The following is a 19,546-nucleotide window of genomic DNA, read 5'->3' as shown; positions in this document are numbered from 1 at the left end:
TTGATGGTAGGTATTGACTGTGACATCATGTGATTACGAACATAATGTCAAACTTTTCAAGGAAACCGATGTGAATTGTGCTAGCAAATGAATGACGTCACACAATGGATATCTACCCGCAAGGGAGCTAACTCTATGAAATGTAAAGACAAAAACGCTTTAATGCATTGTCCTGTTAATGTTATCAAAACATTTTGTTTACCTTGAGTGCCATATTCTTATTAAATAGCACCCCAAATTACAAGTCCACTTGCTATTAATCCAAACTCTATGCAAAGATGCTCCACTACCAACAGCATAAATGATACCCATCATTTGAACAATAACTGATGTCTTATCATGTACATATGTGTCTAACTAACACAGAAGTACATATAAGATAATTTATTTTGTTTTTGGTATATGAGCGATCAGTACTTCATTCCATATATAAGAGTTTTATAAGAATTCCATGTGGGGTCAGTTGCCAGGTACTGACCGCTGGCCGGTGGTTTTTCTCCGGGTACTCCGGCTTTCTTCCACCAACAAACCTGGCACGTCCTTACATGACCCTGGCTGTTAATAGGACGTAAAACTAAACAAACCAATCCCATATATAAGATATAGTGCCAAGTATTTTGTTCCAGATGCAATTTATTGTTTTTGATATTTTTATCTTAAAGTAAATAAGAAGCTCAAACTTTTCAATGGTCGTAATGGTGTTAAGTAAGTAACTTTTGTAACTGAAAAAAAACCTAAATCGTCTGCTCCTGTTTTTGATTGAGAAAAACATCATTCATTGGAGGTGGAGCATCTTTAGTATAGAGTGAAACATTTTTTAAGAGCATGGTCATGGTTAGTTGAACGTTATTTGTTGTGAGAACAATAGCCTTATTGCATTCTGTCTATTAGTGTGCCCCTCTCAAGTCCAGTCGATCCAAATCTTTAAAATGGGATCGGGTTGTTGGTCTGTCCGTCCGTCTGTCTGTCTGTAAATAAAATTTTGTCGGACAAACTCCTCTAAAACTCCTGGACAGATTTTGATAAAATTTGGTACACAAAACCCTGACATCAAGGGGAGTTGAGTAAACTATATAGGTTTCTGCAGGTTCCCCTTTTAATGGAGTTATGACTAAAATTGTGCAGCGGGGTTATTAGTCGTCCACTCTGGCGACAGTTCTAGTTATTTCATTGAAACATGTGCCGTGAATGGAGATATTTTGGCGTAGGGAAATTTTGGCGCTTTTGTATCAAAATACAGTGGTTAAATTTTGGCGTGTTTAAACTTGGCATTTTGATATGCCTTTTAGAATTTTTAACACATAACTTCTGATCAAAAGCAGGTGGACTTCTATTGCATAACACAACAACCTTTCATTTCTTTTGCAAATTGATTTGTGGCTGATGTGTACAGTCATTTTAAGTTATAATTTAGTTCCATTAAGTTTGATTCCAACGTGACGCACTATAGCAAGAGTGTAGGTTAGAGTTTTTATCCCCGCATCCTCAAAAACGGGGGATATCAAATAGGGTTTGTCTGTCTGTCTGTCTGTCTGTAACACTTTGTTTCTGTGCAATAACTGTAACAAATGTAAATCAAAACGGGGGATATAATTTGGCTTTGTCTGTCTGTCTATCCGTCCGTCCGATTTTCTTCAAACTTGGTGAGAAGGTTAAATGCCTAAAGGGCGCGGCCAAGTTCAATTCTTGACTGTCGATGGACTTTTTTTAGCGGAGTTACGGCCCTTTAAATTACTATGAACATCATTTTCTGCCATTTCCGTGCAATAACTGTAACAAATGTTAACCAATTTTCTTCAAACTTGGTAACAAGGTTAAATGCCTTATGTGCCTTGCCAGGTTCGATCAATTCTTTCAGCAGATGTTATTTATCAGAGTTATGGTCCTTTAATTTCCTACAAATGTCATTTTTCTGCAGTTTCTGTGTAATAACTAACAAATGTTAAAACTAATATTGTTAAAACTTGGTAACAAAGTTAATTGCCTTGAGGTTAAGCCAAGTCTGATCGCCACTTTTGGCAGATCTTAATTAGCAGAGTTATGGCCCTTTAATTTAATTAAAAAAAAGTCATTTCTGCCACTTCCATACAATAACTGTAATAAATATTAACCGATTTTCTTCAAACTTGGTAACAAAGTTAAATGTCTTACTTCTGAATAAGACTTCAGTTTATTTTTTCATTTTTCAACCAAGGTTAAACCTAACCTCAATAATGTTTACCTACAATATGTCCTGATCGCAGAGGATGGAAATTCCACGAATTTGCTTGTTTTGCTTGCACTCAGACTTTCCACAACCTAAAACGATGTAAATTTTTTACATTCCCTAGGTGTTTATTCGATAGAATACAATAGATTTATGCTCTTTTTGCCGCACTATATTCAAGCACTACATATCCTATCAAATCTAGTCTGGATGTTATGTTTATTGTAAATGTGGCCTTGACTTGACATTCTGCTGGAGGTGTTTTTGAAGTGTGATTAATTTGATGTTCAATGAGCAGGGGAAATAATACTTACTAGTATGTATAATTAATATACGATGTGAAAGTGTGGCTAGGTGTGTGTAGTTGAGCGTGGTGAGTGTGGTTCTGCCCCTAAAGTGTAGTGTTGTGGCTTGATTATTGATGTGTATGATGTATTCCCAATCGTAGTGTTTTTATTAACATTACTGATCAGAAACATGCTAGGGATGAGCGATGTGACTGTGATGCATGCTAAGGTTAATCAGAATCAGACACAATAGCCAATACCATGATCCCTTGAAACCTATGTACCGTATTCGACCCAATAAGCGCCCATGTCCCTATAAACCCGCACCCAATTTTTAAGGCCATAATTTCAATTGCCCAGGCATACCTTTATTTGTAAATAAAGACCAAAAACTGTATTGATTTGCAATAATTTCGTCTTATATGCACTTTTTCAATTTTGTAAATGTCCTGGGCACTTATTAAACGAATAAGGTAACTTGGAATTTTAGAAATCTATATCTAGCCAAGCGCCATTCTGGTCTATTAGAGAGTTAACTCCCTTAGCTTCATTCGGTTAGATGGAGTGACACGAAGGGAAGTAACTCTGATGGATTAGAATGGTCAGTGTCTGGTGTCTTCTATAGTTACTTACTCTCTTGTTGTTAATGCAGTCTTACAAATGTTTAAAAAAAGGCTGTGATAATACCCAGAGCTCCGTTAGTATATGGAGTGGCAAGGTTTCATGGTATTGGGTATTTCGTCTGATGTTGATGTGTCTGTATATTACAGGATCATCCTCCCTTGTGGCTAGGTATAGGCTGTTAGCTGGCTATTTTTTACGGGTTTTGAGATTTGGACTTAAAATGGAAAGATAGATTTAACAATAAAAATTACGGTTTTATTTATTACTTATTGTTTAATGAATGAAATTTTTGCAACCACGCCAATGTCTTCCAAAATTGCGAACATCTCTCCATGAAAGTTAACGGCTGTGCATTATGTCAGTATGACTGTGATGTCATTTGGAAATGGCATATTATTTGTTCAAAATTTAATGAAATCACAATAGATACCTACCTGCAAGGGCAGATAACTCTGTTACATGCATAGACATAATGGGTATAACTATATTCTCATAAAATACTTTTAAAATGTGTATGTCGGATAATGGATAAAACCTCCTCAGTTCTGTTGAGATAGATACATTGTTTTTACCTCGATCATTATTGTTATTTTTTTCGCTGCATGTTTGTTTGTATACCTTGTTGACTAAATTTGTATCTACCTGGAATTTCAGAATTCATGAGATAATAAACGCAGTACAGGTAACTCTCTTATCACTAGAAACCCTATTCTCCTTGTAGTGTGGTAGCCATCCAGTTGGATCCTAAAAAAAAAAATTGTACCTAGTAGAACAAATTTTTCGTATATTTTCATTGCAATAATAGGATAAATTATTTGAGTTATTTATTGTCCAGATGACATCAAATAAGTAATTTATATCAAGACTGATATAAAGTTGACCAATTAAATTTTAATCCTTATAGGTACATACTACACTGAAACAGCTTTTAATTTTTAAAACGGGAATGTACAATGAAATTGATAATTTTATAATCACCTTACCGTTAACACTACACTTATCATAGCATTCTGGGAAAAAAAAGATGACTTAAATATCAATATTCATAATGTGGGTTGTTAAAATGTAAAATGATTGATAAAAAGATCAAAATGTTTTGTCGCTGGAAAAATTATTTTAGAAAAAAATATAACTATGAATAATGTTCTTTCTGAGACCAATCCACTGGAAGGTTACAATATCAAGGAAAGTCACCACATACCCTGCAGCTTGTAGAACGCTAAACTTATAGGTCAAGGTGTGACCTTGATCGTCCCATCACATTGCTATATTCTATTCATTTACATACATGTACACAGATCAAAATAAATTGTACTGCTATCAAATTTTTCACAAAATATGTATACCATTCAAAATATTTATTTCAATTTATCATTTTCTGTTTTATCCTTTATGTATGACTTTTGCTTGTACTACATAAGTATATATTAAAAGATATTTTATTTGTTTCTCCTAAAATACACTAATTACCATTGTTATTTTAAAATCTTGAATTACCAATACACTAATTACCAATCGTTATTTTTTGTTGAAAATACACTTAATTACCAATTGTTATTTTGTTGAAAATACATATTTTCTAAAAAGCAATACACAGAAGAAATTTAATTAATTCCATTTTTGAAAGAAATTTTAAAAGAAAATTAAAACATTCTAAAGGATAATAAAATCTGATAGTGTAGATTCTTCATCTATTATAATGTGGATAACACATACAATTTTTATTCTCAATAAAAATTTTTTTTTCAAATAGAATTGTTTTCATAATTTAGGGTTTCTTTCTCTATAAGATTGTTAGAATACATACTGCATGCAACAGTAGATATGTAGATATTTTCCAATCTTAAAAAAAAAAACCTGAAAAATTCCAGAAAAGCCAAAAAAATTATTTCTCCTAGTTATCTCCCCTTACGACCTTTCTACTGAGCTTCTCTCTGGATTTTAGAATCCTTCTTGCCTCGAGATATGAGTTTGTTGGGATTTTATATATATATATATATATCTTGCAAATGCAGATATTGGATGCATTAAATTGTTGATAAAATTCTTTGATATTGAACTATGTGCAATAGTTAACTATGTACATTATATCTATTTTACTATGTACATGTATGCAAGAGGCTCATGAATGCATGTAATCTATTCATGTAGAGTGACTTTAATTTGTGACTAGAAAACTAATATTTGTTGACATTTTTATAAGTAATATATGAATGAAGAATAGATTTAGAGCTATATACTTTCTTTATAACCTAGCTAGGAGATATATATAACTATGCTCCTCCTTACTGCATGAAATTGATGGGGATTCATCTGGTTTTAAATGTACATGTGCTTTGCTCATAAAATCGGGGTAGGGATATTAGTTTTATATAATCGTATTTATTAAATTTAACCTTGTGTGTATAATATAATTAATTCTCTTACTGTTCTCAATAGAACAATTGTTAAACCAATTTTAGCAGTATAGAGAAAGACAATTTATTTTAATGACATTTATGTCACTTTTTATTTTCAATTTTGTGTTATTAACAATTTCATATCATAACTATATTTGTGATAAATGAATATTATACTATAAACTATATCCATATATTTTCTGAGGGTTTTTATTTTTCGTAATTTTTATTTTATGTGTGATAAAGAAATTTATTTTTCTAATAAGTAAAAATAATTCATTAAAATATTATCTCTAAAATTGTAAAAGGAATTTTCAATTTTAATTTTGTCAAATCAATGTGACCAGACTAAAATAACATTGGACATTATTTCTGCAACAATAAACTAAATATACGGATGAATCACAAGTATATTGATAAAAAAAAATCTTTCCCATTTCTTTGATTTGAGTTTGATTGCTATAATGCTTTTATTCTATTTATTAACATGCTTTTTTTCCAGAATGTTCTCATTTATTATTTAGATATTTTCAATATTTCAGACCTTTTCATTGAAACATGAAAATAAACAAATTTTCAGTAAATAAATTAAAATTGTATATTTAATTAACTTTTGATAAAATAAATGATGATTGCATAATGTAAATCTAATTGAAATATTTTCTACTGTTGAATGAATTTCGACTTTTATTTTGTATGCCAGTGATATTCTTTTATGAATTTGTAAATAATAGGAATATTTGCAAAACACGGAAGTGAGAAAAATATCAGCATATTTAAATTTGAAAATAAATGTATCTAAAATATTTAATGGCAATGAAAGAAAGAAAATTATAAAAATAATAATATTGAATATGAAAATATTTATAAAATAAGAAGAAACCCGAACAAAATTAAAAAAAAAAAAGATTATCAATGGCATATAAAAGTGATGTATTGTATTTCTATTGTTGCCCAGTGACTATTATATATGATATTTAATGATGTTGATAATTTGGTTCTCTAGCAACATGTGTTGTTACTTGTTACAGGGAGCAGGAATTGGCCAGGGTAAGGGAGAAACGGTGATCTCTACCCCACCCCACTCCTCCGAGGCCCCGGGGCAACAAAGAGTCGCATAGTACAGACTGACCGACTGACAACAACCTCAACTTTATCTCACTTTAGGCCAGTTTTGACTGACCACTCATTATGGACTTTATGTTTGACTGACCTCAATAACATCATTTATTATTGTCGCCTAGTAACCATATTCACCTTGACATTTAACCTACCAGCCCATTCTAACACTCGTTACCGTGGTTACCTGACATCGTACTGTTTCACTTTAACAACTGTGTGTGTTGCTGTGACAACAAGCCGGTGTTTTTTTTAACTACACCCTGGTCTTAATTCCTGGTCCATGAACATGTGTGCTGTCTTTAAACTGATTAACCCTTAATAAGCCTTATACAGTTTTATAGTCTGTAAAGCTGTAAAACGTTTTTTATGGGTCAAAGGTCAGGGTTAAAGAGCATACTTGAATAATAATGATATATATAAAGTCCACCCAGCCCCTTCCATGGCCACAAGCCTGCCTGTTTGCTTTGCTGTGATCATTGTGCGTGATTAGACACTTTTTTGTTTCCATAGTGACCGGATGATGTTGTGATCACTCGATTGTCTTCATGATGTGAAGTCATCATAACCATGGCAACTTACAAAGGGGGACAACTCCAGCTGCTACCACACAACAATTCTCCAACGTTTGTTTCTGCTGCATCTTTAACACAGTGGTACTTCTCTAATTCAGGAAATATCTACTACGCTTCAGAATGACCTTTCGCTCAGATTGCAATTCTCAAATCGATCAACTGCATAGTGTTGAGACAAAAGTGGGATAAAAAATCGGTTTGAAGTGACAAAAAGTCAACAGAGTGATAATTACCTACAGAGAAATGTGTAAGACTTCATTATAGAAATAACTTCATTGATTGTTTATTTTATATACAACACTTATCAGGGTAACACTCAAGAACCTTAATTTGACAGTTTTCAAAAGTATCAAGGATATATCACAAAAATCTAGCTCACATTTAAGAAAAATTGCTAAATGTCTGCTATAATTATTAGATATTTAAATTTACTGATTCTTAAGATAATATGAATTATTCGAAAACTTTAGAGTGGTCGAAGGTTGGGAGCCCAAAGGTTTACTGACAAAGCTAGATATACAAGTTTATACAAGTGTTTTGTTCTTTTTCATGTCTTAGTATTTCACGCGATAAAAAAAAACTAACTTTGCCGTAGTAACACAAAAACAAATTGGTTTTGTTTGGCATATTGATTTCCTGGAGTAGAGAATGTCGTGAATTGTTTGTGGACTAATATTAGTTTCTAATCTACACCTTAACTCTGTATACATTCCTTGTTTAGTCCGTCCATCAACAGATCATACAACTATTTTCTCGCCGTGTGTTTATGTAAAAACTTTATTTATGATTTATACTGTAAAATTGTGATGGAATATATTAATCGTGTACATATAGACATTGTAATTTAATTTCATATATATATATATATATATGTATTTATACTGTGAAAAGCAATTTGATAGATCAACAGTATGGTTATTTTAATCTGCAGTAGTGTGTTGATAGCATCGAAGAAAGTGTAACCTGCAGATTTCTTCAGAGATGTCTACATATCAGAATTACAATTTAATGGCTTTTCACTATTTTTTGTATGAAACGCATGGTGTGCGTAGCTTGACTTTTGCAATATATGTTATTTCATAATTGTTTACTTTCAAGTGTATAGGATATGCATGATGTGATATGGTTGTAACCTATTTCTCACTGAATCATGGAAAAAATGAAGGAAAAAAAGTCTGCAGATTTCTATAAGTGTTTCATCCTGTATTTAATGAGTATCGATTCAGCCTAGATTGATCCAAGTTTGTCCGGCAGAAGTTGGTAACTGACAGATGTTTGTAACTGATAAATGTTGGTAACTGACAGATGTTGGTAATTGACAAATGTTGATTACTGACAATATTGATAACTTGCAAATGTTGGTAACTGACAGATGTTTGTAACTGATAAATGTTGGTAACTGACAGATGTTGATAACTGACAGATGTTTGTAACTGACAATGTTGGTAACTGACAAATGTTGGTAACTGACAGATGTTGGTAACTGACAAATGTTGGTTACTGACAGATGTTGGTAACTTACAGATGTTTGTCCTTTTAGTCTTACGTAGATGTTTTTATCATATAGGTTTTACAAATGTTTGTAACTGGAGTCCATTAACTTAGTCTAACAGTTGATTTCATCGATTAATCATGCGTTTTAAGTTTTGTTTAATAGAATACACAGCTAAACAGATTGTTTAACTGTCAAAGATCTGTACATGTTCAGAAAACGTCGAGATAAGACATCCCTTGTGTTTTCGATGGGGAATGTTTTCAGTAGTTGTTTTTGTTTAAATGTTGAGTCTTCCCATCACAAGATTCCTCTGCATCCAGACAACACCAGATAAAGAAATATTCGAAAATAAAGGGCAAATCCTCCAATGATGAATGGGTTGAGGAATCCTGTCAGTTCTTCAAGGCTTTGTAAGGAGGGGAACAACTGCAGTAGGAGTATGATATTTCCCTGGCTGCATCTTTTAATCTTTTTTATGGCTCTTGAAGTTGTATATCTACGTGAAGATGACCTCTATTTAAAGCAATTGATAAAACTTTCGGCTTAAATAGACATTGATTCACGCAAGGCTACCGAAGCATTCTACAGAGTCCAGAGTCCTCATATGCAAACTTTTGAGGTGGATTACCATGTTTGAATTAGCCTCTAACCGCTGTTAATGAAATCTCAAGAATTATGCAGTCGGTTTTAAAGATTTTAAATTGTCCCCCACTCCAGCTTTTAATAACAAAGGGTATAACCCCTATTCCCAACACTAATTGTGAATGTGGTAAACCCCTATTTCCACCAACAAAGGGTATAAATTCCCATTCTTAACAACTATAGATTCACAGCAACAAAGGATACACCCCCATTCCAACCAATAATGGGAACGTCCCGTTTTCACCAATAATGCCATTATGGGTAACCCCTCCCCCCCCCATTCCCATCATAGTTCGTCCCAGCCATGTGGCCTTGTGATATGTAAATAGATTTGTAGGAGATGTAGAATTGTTATGTATAACCCAGAGTGTCTTAATGTCTGTCTCTAGGTATGATCTGCATACTGTTAAATAAAATTGGACATTTTCATGTAAATAGGAAATTAAAATCATGTATGGACATTTTGATATTTGCTTTTTGATTGGCTGGTTGGTGATAAACCTTGCCATTTGATTGGCTATTAAATTGACTTGCTTTTGAATAACAATTAGACAATCATGGACGTCTTTTTGATATAAAACCAAGTCCCCGAGACATTTTGTCATCTATATAAAACTTATATTGTACATATGGAAACTTACTTTTTTAATTGTTTTTAACATGCATGTAATTCCGTCCAAGATTCTTTGTTTATTAATGCATTTAGTGGAGCATTTATTCCATTCAGAATACAAACATATATTTGGTTTGAAATCTTATTTTATCAGAAATTTTATTTGATATGAAATATCATTTGAGTTGTAATTTTATTTGAGTAATTATCAAACTTTAGCTGATCATCATATTTCCTGTCTCTTTTATTTACACTAATTGCATTGCTCTGCACTGGTAAAGTTCGGATCAAGCTAAAACCTGATCTCGCCAAAATAGTAGTGTACCAAATTTAATTGATATATTTTTGCATCGAGTCTAGATTTCATTTTCTGAAAAAAATATTTCCCTAAATCTCGACTAAAGACACATGCAGCACCTGATCACAAAAATTAGTCCCAGTGGATAACAATATAATAGTAAAATGTTTTCTTTTACGAAAAATGAATACAAATATGACTTGGACCAGCACATTCCATTACATGATTTTTTAAGATTAGAAGGTTTTTTATACTTTGTTTTGTATTAGTTTTGTTATGTTCTATGTATAAAAGTATCAGAATTGAGGAATTTAGATTAATATAGTTATTGAAATATATATATATTTACCTGTTTATACACATTGTATGGTTCTGAAACTCTGGAAATGAATAAATGAGGCGAGATATCTTTGTGTTTCTTCCTTCATTTGATACAAGACTTCTTGTTGATGACTCCTTTAAAACTGAGCACTCTTACCATAATAAGATTGTAAATGAGTGTATTGAAGAATTACCAATGACAAACCCTACTGATAGAAAGCTATGATATATATATTAGAATTCTATTGAATCTATGGTCTATATAAAGGCAAGACCTATGCAGACAATCTTCATAATGCGTGCTAGTGGTCACATTTATAGATTTCACTTTGGCTTGATAATTTACACAGTAGAAGTGGCAAAAGAATGTAAATATATAATAATAGTTTGGTTTTATAAAATAGAAGCATTCTAGAAGAGCTTATTTTCTAAAATACATCAGAATACTGGTGATGATATGTGGGTGCTTTCGGTGAAGTGCATTCAATTCAAGGGACATCAGTCCTGGGGAATCGCTTGAGTTTTACTAATAATAATGAAATTGGGACTGAAATTGACAGACCCATCAACATGGGATAAGAGGAAGGAGAACTCACTGTAAGCAAACTTTCTTTTGTGGCTATTAAATTTCACGATTTTCATTTCAAAACAAGATCCTGAATATAAATATTCACAGATTTAACAATTGGGTAATAATTCCTATTGATATAGATGATCAAGATATGAATTTGAGGAATTTCACAATATTTTTTTTATTTTGGATAATGAAATTCGTGAAAGTAAATCGCTCATGAAGGAAAGTTGGTTAACAGTATTAGAAATATGGATATAAAAAAACAACTCATTTCTTGTGTGTCACTACACAACTGTTTTACTGTCTAATTCCTCAGCATTTCACAGTTCAGCACAAAAACCAGAGTATAAAAATGTACAACCATTCTAAAATGCAATCAAAATGCTTTCACCATCATCAAATTTATATGAACGTTCTTTTAAATTTCTTTTCATCTGAGATATTAAGATGCCAGATAAAGAATTTTAAGAAGATTTCAACATTTGGCACGTTGTGGTAACCTCTTCACCATAGACTGGAGGAACAAATATCCCGCCATGTCGGAGTCATCACACAGAGAAAACGGCAAAATAAAATCCATTAATAAACAAAATGGCCGGGAATGACTAAAGTACATTAGACAAATGATCCACACTTGCCATGTACACAATGATTTTAGATCTCCTAAGCTGCCTAAATCCTGCATCCAATGATTGTATGAGAAAGTTCTCCTATGATTCTGTATGTATCAGTCGTCAATTGCCCATTTTCTTGTCCATGTCTGTGCGGATGGCTTCAAGGAAGTCCATTGTGTTCAGGTAGTGTTCTGGTTTTACACTGAAACCAAAATAGAAACCGTTAGTATGGTCTTACAACACTCTATACAGTAAACAGTACAGGGGAGACAACTCATTCACACTACATATATTTGATATAGCTTAGTATGAGAAAGATAGTAATCCTCGCAACCTTCAAAGGTAAATGATTCCTCTTATTTACTTACAAAAAGAGATCACAAAGGCGCCCAAGAATGATCTATGCCCGACAATGGAAAGACGGATATTTTCTATGCTCTATCAAAATCCAAGATGGCAGCCTGTCGGACATTTTGTGAACCAATCAGCCCAAAAATGAATTATGACCCTAGGGGAACGGTTACCCACATATGAAATTTGAGAAAGATCCTTCGAGAACTTTCACTTACTTTTTGATTCCATGTATACAGCCAGCCAGATCCTTTGTCATGCTGCCAGAGTCAACAGTATCCACACAGGCCTTCTCCAAGGTGGTAGCAAATCTACAACACAAGAGGAAAACAGGCTACATAACATCTAAACTGATAGAAAATAGTTCTACTATTCAAAAGAAATATGATATAACGTTATCAATTAAATAGTTCCCTTTCTCATTTAGATTAAATGTTCTCTTTCACATTTAGATAAAAATTAATACTTTGACACGTGATATATGACCTATGACCTGGGGTGAACTTACCTAACAAGTTCCTGGTTTCCGTCGAGTTTGCCACGGTGCTCTAGACCACGAGTCCAGGCGTAGATACTGGCTACTGGGTTGGTACTGGTGGGGTTACCCTACAATGACACAACATTGACAATTATACACAGGAAATATTTAAATATTTAAATACTCAGGACACAAAGTAAAACATTCTCTGCCAAAAACTAACGTCCATTTCAAGTTATATTTTCAGCAAAATAAACCAAATTTATCTGAATCTCAAACCATTAAATTCTTCCTTCACAATTTTTTTGGTAGCGTAAAGTTCTGATGGCCATTGTTCAAGGGGAATAACTCCTGTATTAGTTTGTACCTTCTGGTGTTCTCTGTAATGGCGGGTGACTGTTCCGTGAGCAGCCTCGGACTCGATGGTTTTACCGTCAGGACATACCAACACACTGGTCATAAGTCCAAGTGACCCGTAACCTGTAATCAATTATGATAATTGGTATGTCTGAGAAATCTGTATAATAAGTAAAGCCAGAAAGTTTTACTGTCAAAAGTACCCTATAGTCAGTTTTTTTTAAGGATGAGACATTTTATGGATGAGAAAACATTTTATGGTTAGTAATAATTAGTAAAACTGTACTTATGTCGAGTTCAATAAATATACAAAGTATTCACTGCGAAACCAACCACTGACTTTATATACAATAGATAATAATACATAGCATTGTCATATCATAACATTATCAAAGCTTAGTTATCCTGCAACTTTAAGCACTAGTCCAATGCCCATGACTAGTAATTTTACAGCCGGACTAGTGCCAATTGTAATGATCTGGTCCAATTGGACTTGTGGCTCCCAATTCGATTAAAATCGTTAAATACTAGATTTACAAGAGCGGTGGTCAATTGCATATATTCAACACATTTTGAGTGTATTCTTTATGTAATTATTTCAGTCTGGATGCATCATTTTGTAAGAATTTGTGTTCACGAAAGCATACTTGGGTGAAAAATTGTAAACTTATCATGACTGTATATTTCATTTTGACTTGTGATTAAATACTGTGACTAGTCAAATCTTGGGGATTTACAAGTCCAAATGACTGGCAGCAATAAAAATCAACGTCACCGACTGCTGCAACCTTTTGTGTTCAGAAAGTGTAAAATATCAAAAACATCAAAAGTATCATTAATGCTATATTTATACCAACCCTGAGCGACGATGTCGGACTGGACGTCACCGTCGTAGTTTTTACATGCCCATACAAAGCCTCCGCTGGACTTGAGTGCCTGGGCTACCATATCGTCAATAAGTCTGTGTTCGTACCAGATTCCCAACTTGTCAAAGTCGGCTTTATAGTCGCTAAAATATTAGAGTAATTAGCATCAACTCAACAATACATCAAAAAAGGAAAAAGAAAATCAGCAAAATGATAATTTGTTGTCTTGTTACCCAAACCAAAAAATGTTTGTTATAACTAATATTATACATATTTATTAGAATTATTAATAATTATTTATTACAATTAGCAATAAACGTGTTAGGTTTTTAGAAAAACTAGAAATCTTTCAGGAGATTTTCCTTTCTAAAGGGAGATAATTCATGAATTTTACCCTATTTGCCAAAGTTTTTTAAAATCTTTGTCTGCTGATTTATATGTTATCATCCATTAGACTGTTTTTGATATCTATATAAGTTATACAGATGAGAGAACTTCAATAGATTTTCACACAAAAAAAAGGGTAAAAATCACTTGGAAGGCAAAAAAACACATAGACTTGACAAGATTGATACAAATGTGTAATTTTGGACCATTGTTTATCCTTTTTATTATGACGAGTTGCCAGAAAGAACCTATATATTTTGGTTTTATTACTTTAATGCCCTAGTAACAACCAGGGTAAGGATGTACCAGGTTTGTTGGTGGAGGAAAGCTGGAGTACCTGACGAAAAACACCAAACTGCACTCGGTGCCTGGCAACTGCCCTACATGGAATTCTAACTCGCTACCCAGAGGTGAAGGGCTGGTGGAAGTATGCTGCAACATCTTAACCATTCGGCCACAGGGTTCCCCCTATACCTACACTGACAGAAAACTCACCTCTGGAAGATGGCCTCAAAGATGTCCTTGAAGCGGCCATCGTAACGCTTGAGGATGGTGTTTTTGGTTGACATGTAAAGAGGCCACTTCTTCTGAAGGGCGTACTGGAAGCTGGAATGGGCGAAGCCAGTGATGGACTCGTCGGTGTTGTACATCCCCATTACACAGCCGCCTCCTTTAGTGAAGTTGAAGACCTCGGTTCTTTGTTCTTGGCCGCCCTCTGGGGTGAATACAATTTCACATTTGCCGTTTCCCTTGACTACCATATCTGTGGCTTTGTACTGATCTCCGAAGGCATGACGTCCGATGACGATGGGCTGGGTCCAGCCAGGCACCAGACGAGGAATTTTCTCACAGAGAATGGGTTCACGGAACACTGTACCATTGAGGATGTTTCTGATGGTACCATTGGGAGAAAGCCACATCTTCTTCAGCTTGAACTCTGTTAAAAGACAACAGAAATAATGGTCAGTTGAACTGATAAAAAATAAATATCATTTTGTGGAGTATATTGGATGATCAAGAGCAGAAAATCAAATTAGATAGAAGTTTCAAGTTGACTCTTTGCGTACTCATTCAAATTTTTACACTCACTACTGGAAGTAAATAAAGGCTTTATCTTTAGTGCATTGAAGAAATGCATTCCACTGCAGAGATTGATTAAACAATGTTTTACGACTGTCTGATGCTTATAACATCTGCATTATGATCTTTAATAGCTTTAATTTGCATGTAAATTATTCTGATGTACAACTTTGCTACACCAGCAAATAAAACTTTCGATCTTCACATGTGAATCACAACAAATAAGGCGTTGTGAAGAATATAAAGACATGTTTCAGTCACAAGTACAGAAACAGTTAACGTCCCAAAGTCAATTAAGCAAATTCATTACTCTTAAAAGTTAATGGATTATTTACTGTATACTTGTTATATTTCGCGGAGGCTTTAATTTCGCTAATTTTGCAAATCATCCAAATTCCCAAAGATAATACTCTTAATTGATCAAAGTCATGGTACGAATAACACTTTCAAATGCTACAATGAAAATTTGCAAAAATAAACCCCAGCCAATAAGTTCCAAACAGTAAATTGAGATCTGAAAGGGAAGGGGCAATAACTCTTGAAATCTTGGATTTGAAAGGGAAGGGGCAATAACTGAATGGCAATTACTCTTGAAAAATTGGATTTGAAAGGGAAGGGGCAATTACTCTTGAAAAACTGGATTTGAAAGGGAAGGGGCAATAACTCCTGAAAACTTGGATTTTAAAGGGTACACATTAGGCCATGTTACCTTCCACTCTCTCCTCATCTGGAGTGATGGTGGCACATTTCACACCGACATTGTATTTCTGAATGGCAAGTGCCGAGTCGATGGTGACCTGATCATCGGTCTGGTCTCGGTAGGGTAATCCAAGATCATAATACTTCAGGTCTACGTCCAGGTAGGGCAAGATCAACTGTAACCAAGAGAGCAACACCATGTAGACATAACAGCATACTGTGAATGTTCTTAATTTTGCTGTTGATTTATCTTAGCACAGTCAGGGTAGGTATGCATTACGACGTCATTGTCTTGAGAGAGCAACACACAGTTACCCCCAGAAATACATGTCGTCACAATCAATATTTCTACATGCAAGGGCAGATAACAGGGAATATGCAAATATGCTAAATGGACAGCAAATTGTAGATAAATTTTGTAGCTAAAAACATGTATGGTCATGCCATTTTATGCTTTTAAGGGTCATAAATATGTCAAACTTAATTTATAGTGAATATAAAATTATGAGGGCAAGAATGTAACTTTTCTGTTTCACCATAGAAAAGAAATAGGTTTATCAGGAGGTGTGCTGTTTTGCACAATCCTAATGCATTGAAACAAGATCTTTATACAATATTTGGCTATACCAAAAAAACCTTTGAGTTTCAATCTGGTAACCAGACAACCCTATAAAATGACTGCCTATATATATATAAAAACTTTGTACAACCAAAAACTTTTTCATCCGTTTTTTTTTTTATCCCTTTTTTTTTTTTTTTGAAGCAAAACAAATGATTTTTAAATATTTTGTTTTGCGCAAAATTAGGATATTGGTAGAACAGATTCTGTCATAAGATATAAAGAATACTTGGAGAATCAATTAGTCTTATATACTATGTATAAGATTGAATTAAGTCTATTCAAGTTTTTCATTGCAAGAAAACTCAGATGAAGATATACTTTAAGGCTGCTACCAGAAATACATATTTTCTTTGGCCTAAACCTCTACAACAAGGTATGAAAAGTTATTCACTGATATCATTATCTTGAGTTTTGATATTTGACCTTTAACCTTTAAAGTCTTATACCATATGGTCTTTCAGAAAAACTGTTGTCAGGAAATTATATATATATCCATGTTTGTGTGCAAAAATAATTTTAATTTAAAAATATTATTAAATTATATATCAAGAATTTTTAAACTTATATGTAACCTCCCTGTTAGATAAATGAAAATATTTCCAGCAAGGCAATCATAAATTAGGGGCCCATAAAAGGCTTTTTTAATAGAATAAAACCCCCATTGGTGCCCCTGATAAATCAATAGGTTTACCCTACCTAATGGTGTACTGCTAGTTTGCTATACCTGAGCCTTTATTTCTAATCAATAGAGCTTATCTCGTCAAAAGGCCCCCATACAACCCAATACACATTTAGATACTAAAGGACACAACTTGTCTGTTCATGCTTAAAATCATAATGCACCGAATTTAATTCAAATATTTAAATTTGAACTTTGGACTGAAGTGACATAGCTTATGGAAATATTCACCACTTGGTTTAAATGATCAGTGCACCGATATATACATAACAGCTTAAAAATATAATATGTACAAGTTATACTTCAAACCAAATTTACGATATGAAATGAATGAATTTATCGTTAAAAACTGCTTATATATGTAAAGATTTTTCTGGATACCTAGAGCTCTTTCAACAATGACAAACTTCAGAGCTTGGCCGCCTGAAGGATGATGGAGAAAGATAATGCTAACTATGCCTTTAGTATGGTAACATCAATAAAATGTTATCTGTTCTTATTTTCATGGGAGCTGCAGGCAAAAATAAAGAATGTGAATGTGTTTGTTTTTCTTTCTCAGCGTCAAGTAGTCCCCCCACCCCCAACCCCCGCCCCGCTCCTTTTCTATCTATATGATATTTTCAAACAGAAGAATTATTGGGAAATGAAGTTTCTTCTTTTTGAAAATAAGATAACATTCTAATAGAAAATGTATATACTCAATAACAGGTGGTAAAATTGGTTTATGTATACATGATGAATTTTCTTGGTATCGATTCTAGAACATGACAAAGATTTATAGACTGAGCAAGGCAGGTGACCTTCAACTACATTGTACTACTGCTGGCACCCACTCAACAGTCCTACAATTGGCCATAAATCTGCTAAGCCAGCAGAATTTAACACACTAGTCTGCAATGTCATATTCGAAGGATTCTATCAGCCAGTTCAACATTAAAAACAATTGTAAAATTCTGTTAAATAAACAATCATTGGCACAGTCCTTAGTATTATTTGTTTTTATGCCCTTTTATTTTAATTTGGTTCTTATAATTTCCCTTTAAAGATGCTCCATCGCTGACAAATGGTATTTTTCCCTATCAAAAACAGGAGCAGACGATTTCGTATTTTTCTTCAGTTACAAAAGTTACTTACTTAACACCATTACCACCATTGAAAAGTTAGAGCTTCTAATTTTACTTAAAGTTTAAAATATGAAAAATAATTAATTGCATCCCGAAAAAATTCCGTGGCACTATATCCTATATGGAATGAAGAAATGATTGCACATGCACCAAAGGCAAAATCAACTATTTCATATTATATTTTGTGTTAATTAGGCATATATATGCACAATTAAATTATAATACCAATTATTGTTCAAATGATGAAAATCATTTATGCTCTGTCGGCAGTGGAGCATCTATAACAGTCAGGGCCATTTAAGAACATGCTAGGTGTGTCGATGGAAGAAAGCCAGACTACCCCAAGAAAAACCTACGACCATGGCCAGCATTCAGTACCTGGCAATTAACTGCCTCACATGATAATCAAACTTGTGACCAAGAGGTGGAGGGATTGTTACTATCACTGTAAGTATTGTAATGCAATTAGACCTATACTTATACAGTGATTTTCTTAATCAAGGATTTCAGGGACCTGTACTTTTCAAATTGGGAAAAATTTGATACAAGCTCTCTGATTGACTCATAGGAGCGAGTGGACCAATCAGTGAGCTAATAACAAATCGGAGACAACAGACAAAAAATGGCCGAGATCGGTGGTCATCTGTTCTGCATGCCAATAAATGGAGCGTGGGGAATGCTAAGGGATATCAATGTGTAATTTTTATAAGTAAGTGAGTTTATATTGAGGATCTGCACTTCAGGGATGCATTCGTTGAATAGATGGCGATTTTATTCGGTCTGTGCTCATTAGGGAATCGTGACCTGGGGATGTAGCGTGTACTTTTCCGACTAACGATTTTTACACGCATCCTGCATTCAACTTTCGATATGAAATAAAATTCGCCCATAATCCCATCATATCATATACCATAGTGACCAGTAAGGAATTGTCTTCAATTAAAGCTAAAACATATTCAGATCGGATGATTTTTGTGGTGTTCAGAGCATTTTAAAATTAATTACTCCATTTTCTGGAAATGGGATACAGGGCTAAGTAAACAACCTTTCAGTAATTTTTTTTGTGCGTCGTAAAGCTATGCCCAAATGTACCTAAAAAAATCACTGTAATATTGCAACAGAGACAGGTGAATAAA

At 33.7% G+C, this 19,546-nt stretch overlaps 2 protein-coding genes across 2 annotated transcripts in view; one reads left to right on the top strand and one right to left on the bottom strand.

Moving 5' to 3' along the window:
* Nucleotides 1-10,665, top strand: part of LOC138308658 (doublecortin domain-containing protein 2-like) — a 139,886-nt gene extending 129,221 nt beyond the window's left edge. The window contains exon 18 of the mRNA XM_069249695.1: nucleotides 6,548-10,665. Coding sequence (XP_069105796.1) covers nucleotides 6,548-6,637 — 90 coding nt within the window. The 3' untranslated portion in view covers nucleotides 6,638-10,665. The remainder of the gene's footprint in view (nucleotides 1-6,547) is intronic.
* A 758-nt stretch (nucleotides 10,666-11,423) lies between these two features.
* Nucleotides 11,424-19,546, bottom strand: part of LOC138309855 (isocitrate dehydrogenase [NADP], mitochondrial-like) — a 17,444-nt gene continuing 9,321 nt past the window's right edge. The window contains exons 3-9 of the mRNA XM_069251096.1: nucleotides 15,996-16,161; nucleotides 14,702-15,143; nucleotides 13,811-13,962; nucleotides 12,964-13,076; nucleotides 12,627-12,724; nucleotides 12,337-12,429; nucleotides 11,424-11,969 (exon numbers count right to left, since the gene is read on the bottom strand). Of these exons, the coding sequence (XP_069107197.1) occupies nucleotides 11,888-11,969; nucleotides 12,337-12,429; nucleotides 12,627-12,724; nucleotides 12,964-13,076; nucleotides 13,811-13,962; nucleotides 14,702-15,143; nucleotides 15,996-16,161 (1,146 nt within the window). The 3' untranslated portion in view covers nucleotides 11,424-11,887. The remainder of the gene's footprint in view (nucleotides 11,970-12,336; nucleotides 12,430-12,626; nucleotides 12,725-12,963; nucleotides 13,077-13,810; nucleotides 13,963-14,701; nucleotides 15,144-15,995; nucleotides 16,162-19,546) is intronic.

The sequence above is a fragment of the Argopecten irradians genome, chromosome 15 (genome assembly GCF_041381155.1).
Source record: "Argopecten irradians isolate NY chromosome 15, Ai_NY, whole genome shotgun sequence".
Classification (NCBI taxonomy): Eukaryota; Metazoa; Mollusca; class Bivalvia; order Pectinida; family Pectinidae; genus Argopecten; species Argopecten irradians.
The sequence above is the reverse complement of the archived record's forward strand: the minus strand, read 5'-3'. Positions and strand labels throughout refer to the sequence as shown.